Source organism: Oncorhynchus keta, chromosome 29 (genome assembly GCF_023373465.1).
Source record: "Oncorhynchus keta strain PuntledgeMale-10-30-2019 chromosome 29, Oket_V2, whole genome shotgun sequence".
Lineage (NCBI taxonomy): Eukaryota > Metazoa > Chordata > Actinopteri > Salmoniformes > Salmonidae > Oncorhynchus > Oncorhynchus keta.
The window spans coordinates 7,217,410-7,228,289 of NC_068449.1; the positions used below are offsets into that span (position 1 = coordinate 7,217,410).

Genomic DNA, 10,880 nt, shown 5'->3' on the forward strand with positions numbered 1-10,880 from the left:
GTTCCCACCGTGAAGCATGGAGGAGGAGGTGTGATGGTGCTTTGCTGGTGACACTGTCAGTGATTTATTTAAAATGTAAAGCATACTTAACCAGCATGGCTACCACAGTATTCTGTTGCGATACACCATCCCATCTGGTTTGCACTTAGTGGGACTATCATTTGTTTTTCAACAGAACAATGAACCAACACACCTCCAGGCTGTGTAAGGGCTAACCAAAAAGGAGAGTGATGGAGAGCTGCATCAGATGACCTGGCTTCCACAATCAACCGACCTCAACCCAATTGAGATGGGTTGGGATGAGTTGGATAGCAGAGTGATGGAAAAGTAGCCAACAAGTGCTCAGCTTATGTGGGAACTCCTTCAAGGCTGTTGGAAAAGCATTTCAGGTGCTGGTTGAGAGAATGCCAAGAGTGTGCAAAGCTGTCATCAAGGCAAAGGGTGGCTACTTTGAAGAATCTCAAATATAAAATACTTGTTTTGCTTACAACATGATTCCATATGTGTTATTTCATAGTATTGATGTATTCACTATTATTCTACAATGTAGAAAATAGTACAAATAAAGAAAAACCCTTGAATGAGTAGGTGTCCAAACTTCTGACTGGTAACGTAACTGCCATACTTTTCTTTCCAACCCGCAGAATAGCCTACAGACTACAGCAAATGATGTAGCCAAAACTGCACAGCATGTCAACAACGCAAGCCTGTAACATTGTAGCCTAACGTAATATTTACTTGCCTCTCTTTAAAAGCTACCGATTTGTTTCAAAACTTGTTACATAAGAGCTGCCAGATAAAAGCTTAGCGCCGGCAGAGCTGTCACTAAGGGCGAAACCCCATCAACGTCAAAGTGACACACAGCGACATGTCAACGAATCAAAATCGCGCATATATTTAGATTTTTTTTTTATAGTGACAATAGAGGGAATAGTGGCCTCTTGAAACGACTTACCACTATCATTGAGAAGAGAAAAAAAAATATTCCAGAATGTCAGTATGATTTCTGGTCAAGACAGTCCAGCCGGAAATATCAACATTCACTGTCGCCTGAAGAAAAACAGTTGGTAACAGTTGTTGATGTATCTCTCTGACGCAGTGTTTCTTTACATTAGATTATTGTACAATATCTGATGCAGCCTACACCAGCACCGGTCACTGCCAGGTGAGACCAATGATAACCCAGCTGATGCGCTTTTCTACCAATGGTAATTGAGCAAGGGGAGGATGTTCGTGTTCAAGATTGGTGGCAAGCACGCAGTAAACACACCGCACACTGGACTTTACTGAAGCCCTATGCTGAAGCTCTTCGGTGATATATTGCGACAGTGACAATGGGGTTGTAAAATCTTTTGATATTTAACATACCACAAAAACTGCATGACTAAGAAAACAACAGGTCTGAAACTAATATTTCCTCAATTTCAGCTCACCTCAGAGGGCGAGATTCCAAATTGACTTGTTGCAGCTCACCCACCCTAGTGGAAAAACGACGACATTCTGTCATCACCTAAATTATATTTGGATACCCTCTCAATTTAATGTTTCATATAGTCATATCTATACATGAATCTTTTGCATGAACGTCAGTAGTATATTATTTATTTGCTTACCTAGTTCATAATACAGCAACAGTGGTGGCAATGAGGTTAAGGGTTACAAATCATTCGTTACAGGAAGAAAACAATAGTATACTGTGAGCTCATTGGTCGTGTCAGTACCTCTGGATTTCCTATTCATTGAAAAGACTGGCAGAATGACAAACAACAAGTGTTGACCAGAGACGTCAGTAGTCTATTCTAAATCAGCTCAGTCACTCATTGGACATTTCTTCATATTGGTTTAGCTTGCACAGTGATACAAGGAAATTGTCATAACATCTATATAACTTAAGACATTCAGAATCCCATTTAGTCCACATAATAAACGCAGCTAAACTAAAGGTAGATCCCAACTTAAAAACATATGTCTTTTTTTTTTAAAGAGCGGAAAAGTGGCATCACACTCATTGACATTGTTATAAATGGAGTGTGGTGAGCAGAGCCCGTAGCCACAAAGCGTCTCAAGAGTTAAGAGTGCTGATCCAGGATTACATGGACAGGGTGGACCTGATCCTAGATCAGCACTCCCAGTCAGACACTATGTAGATTCGAAGCCCGAGCGTCAAATCCATTCCTAACACAAGAAGACCACTTGAATAAAGCCGTCCAACTTTTATCACATTATGCTTCAAACACAATAAATATGTTTTTTTGTTTTTTTTTCAAATCACCATTTCTTTCAGTTTTACATGAAATTCACACAATCATTGTGCATTTATAAGACCATAGTCCCAACTACAACTTGATGATTTAAATGCAACTAAAATAACTTAAAACAATAACAGTTTAGAAGCATTTTGGTCATTTTTGGACTAAGCAGTCGTACACCGTCTTACTCGTCAGAGGCAGAATTGTGGGGTGACTTCAACTGCTCAAGCAAAACATACAAGGAAAACTGCAGACAGTATTCATTGGCAAGTCTATTGAAAGAAATCCTGCAGAAATGCATTAACATGGAATAAGTCACTCAATCTTATGTGGCGAACACACAGCAGCAGGGAGAAACAGGCAGGGTGCTTTAGTCTAAGGCACATTAATGTCCAAAGGTATGACATGTCAATGGGCCTGGATTGCGTGGATCCAGGTCGATGTTTGTCCGCGGTCAGTGACAACTTCAGGATACTTCAGTAACTTTCTTGGAATGATTTGCAGGAATAAAGCTAATGTCTCATGGTTGAAATGCCCCTCATTGCAGTCCGTGGATAGGAAGACATTAAAAGAAGAGTGTACAGCTCAGTTGAATTACTGTAGAGTAGGGGTTCCCAAACTTTCACTCAGACACCCCTTCCAGTTTTGGGGAACTACCCAGACCCCCTTCCAGCATTGGGGAACATCCCCCATTTAAAGCAAATTTACTCAAATTGCTATACATTTTGTAATGTTTAAATGTGATATTTGAGTGACTCAAACATAAAATCCAAGGGCTAAAAAAACCTATCTAGAAAATGTTAGCCAACATGGGATAGTTGATCGGGACATTTCTGACAGGTTATACATAGCTCACTAAGGAAGGCAATGACTGACATGACAAGAGGAACTGATGATGTACTACCCAAGTTGCACCTTCTGCATTCTACTACTAAAACTTTTCAAGAGTAAGTTGAAAGTTGGACTGGGTGCCCCCCCCCCCCCCAAAATAACAATCATAAATGTTTATTTGGGGGAAGGGGGGTACCCCACAGTTTGGGAACCACCGCTGTACAGCATGATTCAGACAACCCACAAGACACTTCCTTATTGTTAGACATGGCCAGATGGGGGTAACATAGTAACGATGACATCATCCTACACTGAGTCTATGGTTACATCCCTATTCTGAACCCTTTTCCAGACGTGTGCACCACTTCAGGAGAAGGGTGGAGGATTGAGACGCAGCCTACGGGTGGGGTGGGGGTTGAAGCACGTCTGAAAGGTGCCTCAGTCGTTCTTCAGGTCAGCCGAACTATAGGGGGCGGCGGTGGGACTGGGTGTGACTGCCAGCTGGTCATGATCCAGCTCTGGTAGAGTGGCGGGCGCCACGCTGTCATTGTTAACCAGGGCACCGTAGGAAAAGGAACCGTTATAGTCCGGCTGCACTGCTCGCCAGCCCTTGTCGTGAATGGTGGGAATACCTGAGTTTAGGAAAAGAGAATGACATGAATTCATAACACAAGGTGAATCTGTAACACAAGGCAGATTATTATTATCATTAACTCAATGTGAGTTTGAATTCATGGCAATGGGGCAGAGAAACCAATTGACCTATTGGCTTTAATTCCCGTTAGATTGCCTGTGACGCATGGAGAGCACCATGGTGGCAATCAATCATAATTCACAGGTAGCTTTTTTTGTTAATGCTGCAAGACAGTCAAGCGAGTTTTGATATCAAAGTCAGAAGATGCAAGGAATTTACCGTACAACGTCAGCAAGCTATTGAATTCGTATTGGGGAAAATGGAGGGGGGGGGGGCATGCGTCACGGCAAAGGGAACTGTACCTTCATTACCTTGCGACATGTCCATTGTCACATAGGGTTCAAAGGCCTTCAGCCTTTTCCTGTTCTTGGTAATCAGGAAGACTCCCAGGAAACAAGAGAAACATCTAATGAAGGACAGAGATAAGACATTACATGGATAGGAAGCCCAATAGCCATCATCACTGTTCCATCCTCAGAAAGCATGAGCTCCTGAGTTGGGAAAATCTTGTGCAATACACCGATGCATGTCTTGTATTCAAGATCCTAAATGGCCTGGCTCCCCCTCCACTCAGTAGTTTTGTTAAACAGAAAACCCAAACATATGGCAGCAGATCCACAAGGTCTGCCATGAGAGGTGACTATAGTTCCCTTAAGGAAAAGCACCTTTAGTAAATCCATTTTCTCGGTGAGAGATTCCCATGTCTGGAATACAATGCCATCAGACACACATAACTGCACCACATATCACACTTTCACAAAATGCTTGAAGACATGGCTAAAGGTCATTCAGATTTGTGAACATGGTCCCTAGCTGTGTGTTGCCGCTTTTCATGTTGTCTGTTGTCTGTAGCTTGTGAGGTGTGGAAACACTTTGTTGCTTTTATGAATTTTGTTTTGCTGCTTTTTGTTCTGTTGCTCTGTCTGTATGCTACGTCTTGCTTGTTCAATGTTGCTCTGTCTGTATGATATGTCTTGCTTGTCCTATGTTGCTATTGTCTATATTGTAATTGTTTTCAATAACCTGCCCAGGGACTGCGGTTGAAAATTAGCCGGCTGGCTAAAACCGGCACTTTTACTGAAACGTTGATTAATGTGCCCTGTAAAAATAAAATAATCTCAAACTATCAATCACATAGCACTTATGACACAACTGATTAATCTGTAGATTCATTAACTAATAGAAAAAAGAAAAAAAAACATCTCATTTGTTTAATTGCCTGATAGCGCTAGTTTTGGGGCCATATCACTCACTATATGTCCAGTCTGACACATGTGGACTATTATAGAACCGCCTACTCACCCCAACAAAAACATGCAGATGTGAAGAATGTCTTCGTGATTAAACTCCAGGTAAAATATGGCTCCTGTAGATGTGAAAATAAAAGACTGATGTTCACACCTTCTTGAGCTGTGATTCCACAGAGGTTAAATTGACAATGTCAGCACCTCTCTTACCTGCGACAATCGCAAAGGATGTGGATAGGATGTAGTTCACACAGGCTATCATGGAGGAGTCGTACAGGTGAGTAGCCTGGGAGAGAAACCTGAGAGGGTTCACAATGAGGTGTCAGTCAAACACAATACAAGTGTCTTACATAGCAGTAGACCTTATATATAAACAATACATGTAGTTACTAGAGGTCGACCGATTATGATTTTTCAACGCCGATACCGATTATTGGAGGACCCCCAAAAAGCTGATGCCGATTAAATCGGCCGATTTAAATGTTTGTTATTTGTAAAAATGATAATTACAACAATACTGAATGAACACTTATTTTAACTTAATATAATACATCAATAAAAATCAATTTAGCCTCAAATAAATAATGAAACGTGTTCAATTTGGTTTATATAATGCAAAAACAAAGTGTTGGAGAAGAACGTAAAAGTGCAATATGTGCCATGTAAAAAGTAAAAAAGCTAACGTTTCAGTTCCTTGCTCAGAACAGAGAACATATGAAAGCTGGTGGTTCCTTTTAACATGAGACTTCCATATTCCAAGGTAAGAGGTTTTATGTTGTAGTTAATATAGTATTTATAGGACTATTTCTCTCTATACCATTTGTATTTCATATACCTTTGGATGTTCTTATAGGCACTTTAGTATTGCCAGTGTAACAGTATAGCTTCCATCCCTCTCCTTGCCCCTACCTGGGCTCGAACCAGGAACACACCCTCGAAGCATCTTTACCCATCGCTCCACAAAAGCCGCGGCCCTTGCAGAGCAATGGGAATAACTACTCCAAGTCTCAGGGCGAGTGATGTTTGAAACGCTATTAGCGCGCACCCCGCTAACTAGCTAGCCATTTCAATGCTTGAAGCACAGCGACGAGCTGCTGGAAAAACGCACGAAAGTGCTGTTTGAATGAATGCTTACGAGCCTGCTGCTGCCTACCATCGCTCAGTCAGACTGCTCTATCAAATATCAAATCATAGACTTAATTATAACATAACAACACGCAGAAATACGAGCCTTTGGTCATTAATATGGTCGAATCCAGAAACTATCATTTCGAAAACAAAACGTTTATTATTTCAGTGAAATACGGAACCGTTCCGTATTTTATCTTGCGGGTGGCATCCCGAAGTCTAAATATTCCTGTTACATTGTACAACCTTCAATGTTATGTCATAATTACGTAAAACTCTGGCAAATTAGTACGCAACGAGCCAGGCGGCCCAAATTGTAGCATATACCCTGACTCTGCGTGCAATGAACGCAAGAGAAGTGAAACAATTTCACCTGGCTGCTAATTTCACCTGCCTGCTAACCTGAATTTCTTTTAGCTAATTATGCAGGTTTAAAAATATATACTTATGTGTATTGATTTTAAGAAAGGCATTGGTGTTTATGGTTGGGTACAGTCGTCCAATGATTGTGCTTTTTTCGCAAATGCGCTTTTGTTAAATCATCCCCCGTCTGGCGAAGTTGGCTGTCTTTGTTAGGAAGAAATAGTCTTCACACAGTTCGCAACGAGCCAGGCGGCCCAAACTGCTGCATATACCCTGACTCTGTTGCAAGAGAAGTGACACAATTTACCTAGTTAATATAAATTAGTGTTAGCAGGCAATATTAACTAAATATGCAGGTTTAAAAATATATACTTGTGTATTGATTTTAAGAAAGGCATTGATGTTTATGGTTAGGTACACATTGGAGCAACGACAGTCCTTTTTCCGCAAATGCGCACCGCATCGATTAAATGCAGCACAGGACACGCTAGATAAACTAGTAATATTATCAACCATGTGTAGTTAACTAGTGATTATGATTGATGGATTGTTTTTTATAAGATAAGTTTAATGCTAGCTAGCAATTTACCATGGCTTCTTACTGCATTTCGCGTAACAGGCAGGCTCCTCGTGGAGTGCAATGAGAGGCAGGTGGTTAGAGTGTTGGACTAGTTAACTGTAAGGTTGCAAGATTGAATCCCCGAGCTGACAAAGTAAAAATCTGTCGTTCTGCCCCTGAACAAGGCAGTTAACCCACTGTTCCTAGGCCGTCATTGAAAATAAGAATGTGTTCTTAACTGACTTGCCTAGTTAAATAAAAGGTGTAAAAAAATATATATAATTTTTTTTTAAATCCACGTCCAAAAATACCGATTTCCGATTGTTATGAAAACTTGAAAATCGGCCCTAATTAAATCGCCCATTCCGATTAATTGGTCGACCTCCAGTAGTTACCCTGTAGGCTACTCATGGAATACTTACCACATACAGTCCTTACCACATACAGTACCAGTCAAAAGTTTGGACGCATTCATTCCACTGGGACTGTATATGCTCAAATATTTGTATTTATTTTGGAAAATGGAATGAAGGGTTAGCTATTTCTAACTGCCTTGTGCACTCACGTAGCCTGGAAGACCACAGTGGTAACCATGCAGACAAACATGACGTAGAAGATGGGGTAGTTGAGCTGCATGGTGCCCTGGACGCTGAGGACCAGCATGCCTGCCACTGCTTTCACTGTGATCACAGTCACAGAACCTGGGGAAGAAGCACCGTGCAGTAAGGTGGTTAACAAGCCCTCTAAAAACACAAACGTTAGTGAAAAGAGACATTTTCAGTAAAGAGCAACTTGAAATGAAATTCTATTATTTAGATCTGAGTTCAATTCCGATCAAGCTAATATTGGACTGTTTATCACAGCTCTACCTATCAGTGGGTTGAGGTCTTCACACACACACACACACACACACACACACACACACACACACACACACACACACACACATCTGCTGTTCTCTGTTGCTGATGTCTAGAAAATAGTTTGTTGTTGCTAAATATTGAACATTAACATTTTGCCCTCGTCCAACTTACCGAGCAGCGCCACCAGCAGGAGAATGACAACAAGGTGATTAGCGTTGCGCTGCTTGTAGAAGTACAGCAGAAGACAGAAGGCAATAATCTCCAGGAACTGTCCCGTAGAAAAGCCAAACATTAACAGGAGATATTACAGCTCTTATAAATAGCCCATTTATCATAACTAACATAGAGGCGGGGGAAATCGGGTTGCCAAAGAAAACAACAACCTGGTGGAAAAAAAAATTACGCTCTTGTCCAAATCTGATACATTCTAAATATGCACAGAAAGGTGAAGTATGTATACTTAAAAAGAGTATTTATGAAATACCTCAATCCCCATTCTCCTATACAGAATCAAATTTCTTACCACATACAAGAGGAAGGGCCATCCTACGACCTGTTTCACTATGTTCTCTGCAGTAAGTTTCTGGTGATAGTTGGGTCCGAACGTGGCAAAGAGGTAGGTCCCGGCTACCGTCAAGATACATCCAAGGAAAGACAAAACGTATCGCTCTAGAGTCAAAGACAAGCATTCATGTTAGCATTAATGTTAGCATGTTAGCATTCATGTTAGCATTCACGTTAGCATGTTAGCATCATGTTAGCATTAACATGCATTGTATAGAAATGCTTTTGGTACACAAACTTTCCAAATATGGGTTTTTGTATTTCTAAAATGCTAAGTAAATGGCTGCATATACACTACATTTAAAAAAAATGTTTTTGAATAACCATCGAAACAAATTATTCAGAGACTTTTCACCCATTTCCCCTTAAAACACTTCATTATTCAGGTTATTTTATGAGGAAAAGAAAATCCATAGCAAATAGCAGCGTGTGCAGTGGGACCAGTATTTGCATTGTCTCAGCATAATTTCCATACAATTTGCCTAAAGCAGAATGTCAGTTCCAAAACTGAACCATAAAATGTAAAATACCCATTGAACTTACTTAAAAATTCCTTTGGCTTCCATTTCTCTCTCAGGAAAATGAAACCTAAGATTGAACTTGCTGAAAAGAAGAAAAAACAAATGTTCATTAAACATGATTTTAAAAAATGCCACATGACATTTAGGCATTGTTTGCTTTCCGAAATGTCGATAATGTAGTTATAAACAACTTCAATCTGGTACACATTTCCTTTTATTTCATGTCAACATTAAATTCCAAGTTCAGGGTTGTATTCATAAATTGACACTGTTGGCAAAACGTTTTGCACCGTAGAAAAAACATTAGCATCGGAAACCATTTTGTCCAAACGGGAAAAGTTTTGCAATGAAAACAAGAGTTTCTATTGGACAAATTCAGGTAGGTCGCTCCCCAATCCGTTCGCTTCTCTTCGGTATCTAGTGAATACACCCCAGGCTATGATAGGCCAAGCTCCCGAGCAATGAGAGTGAAGTGTAATTTGCTTACCTATGACAGACACGGCATTCAATGGAGCTATTAGAGATAAAGGTGCAAAGGCATAGGAGACAAAGTTGGCTGCTTCTCCTAGAACGGTAAGTACCAGGCCACACCACCATGTTTTGGTTAGGTAGAAGGCACGGGGGTCCTTGGTCCCCGCTAATGTTACATGGCTGTATTTCTGGAGAATTCAGGAAAATAAAGACAATTAAATAGAACCACCGTTGTACAAATATTGTGTCTCTTCGGACACCCACTCCTTGTTATATCCAAAACATACAACATGAGGGTTGGCAGTTGCCTGAGCTTACCTGAATGCTTACAGAGATGCTGACAAGCAAATTACCAAAAATGGCCAGCAAGGTTCCAATGAGGTTTTCCTGTAAATGCAAACAAACAAATCCATTCACTTAGGGGTCATACATATTTCAAGAGACACTTCAAATATGTGGGCAGTGACACAGGTGACATGTAGGCCACACCCACATGTTGTTATTGCATGGACACACGAGTGTATTAATGGAATGTGATATCTTCAAATTACGAATGAATAAGACTAAGCACAAAACTTTAAACGCCTTAACGTAACTAATAAAACAGGCAGTTGATCTAATAAACATGTTGGACATACTCATCCAGCTGTTTTAAGTTACAGACTGAACATTTGACAAATTGTATCTTAATGCATCGCTCTTTGGCTACATTTGACCATTTTTTTAACTGCTATTTGCGGTTCATAACAGGATGTAACACTCGCCACGACGCATCATATTCTCACCGTATAGGAATCGCCGCCGACTGCAGTATATTCTACTCCTGCCATTCTGGTTGAGTGAAATGTCTATTCATCAACAGCAGGCGAACATTTCCAGAGACATCATGTATCTGTTAAAATGCAACTTCAATCAATAAACAATAGCAATAGATAATTTCCCAGTAAGACTCTTCTACGAGAAGAACGCCATCTTTGGATGCTTGTATTTCCGGATTCTATTTTACACACAGCTGTTACGCATGACGCACAGCGAGATTCATTTGAATGCCGCTGGAAGACAGACCAAAAACGGACACGGATGCTGTGATAGAAATGCGAGAGAAACTTTCCAACGCCAATCCTTTGGATGACTTGCGCGGTGATGGGGGACTATGACAGTAATTTAGCAGATTGAATTTACATGGCAAAATGGTTTGTTCATCTTGCAAATAAAGATGACAAATTCACAACAACAACAAAACAATTAATGTGATTTATTTGGTGTGTAGGCCTGTTGCTAATGGGAATTATTGCCACGAATTTAACAAGAGTTGTTTTCTTGCCAATGTTGTTTATTTTGCACTATATGCTCCATTCAGCTGTCGCACTGTCACATCAGTACAGTAGGC

At 40.5% G+C, this 10,880-nt stretch overlaps 2 protein-coding genes across 9 annotated transcripts in view; both read right to left on the reverse strand.

The window, feature by feature from the left end:
- Window positions 1–1,172, reverse strand: part of LOC118362260 (calcipressin-3-like) — a 96,726-nt gene extending 95,554 nt beyond the window's left edge. For 6 of the 7 annotated variants that reach the window (XR_008086044.1, XR_008086042.1, XR_008086041.1 and 3 more), the window contains exon 1: window positions 956–1,171. The gene's annotated coding sequence lies outside the window, so the exon portion shown is untranslated. Of the gene's footprint in view, window positions 1–955 lie in introns of all 7 variants that reach the window. The other variant, XM_035742461.2, reaches the window with a different exon arrangement.
- Window positions 1,173–3,257: 2,085 nt separating this feature from the next.
- On the reverse strand, window positions 3,258–10,538 carry nipal3 (NIPA like domain containing 3). Of its 2 annotated transcripts, none has more exons than XM_035742462.2 (11): window positions 10,276–10,538; window positions 9,809–9,877; window positions 9,507–9,678; window positions 9,042–9,101; window positions 8,458–8,603; window positions 8,106–8,202; window positions 7,637–7,772; window positions 5,232–5,320; window positions 5,077–5,140; window positions 4,077–4,180; window positions 3,258–3,712 (listed from the first exon to the last, which is right to left on the reverse strand). In XM_035742462.2, exons 1-11 carry the CDS (start codon window positions 10,318–10,320, stop codon window positions 3,519–3,521), a joined length of 1,176 nt encoding a protein of 391 aa, XP_035598355.1. In that variant the 5' UTR covers window positions 10,321–10,538; the 3' UTR covers window positions 3,258–3,518. The 2 variants fall into 2 exon arrangements, with proteins under 2 accessions (XP_035598355.1, XP_035598356.1); XM_035742463.2 differs by having other exon boundaries at window positions 4,086–4,180; window positions 10,276–10,533.
- Window positions 10,539–10,880: the final 342 nt, after the last annotated feature.

Excerpts from the sequence above, each read along its gene's own strand:
- nipal3 (XM_035742462.2), bottom strand. The coding sequence starts at position 10,320 with ATGGCAGGAGTAGAATATACTGCAGTCGGCGGCGATTCCTATACG. Across the intron at positions 9,102-9,506 it reads GAATGCCGTGTCTGTCATAG|CAAGTTCAATCTTAGGTTTC; the intron begins GTAAGCAAATTA and ends TCTTCTTTTCAG. Across the intron at positions 7,773-8,105 it reads CCTGCTGGTGGCGCTGCTCG|GTTCTGTGACTGTGATCACA; the intron begins GTAAGTTGGACG and ends CTTCTTCCCCAG.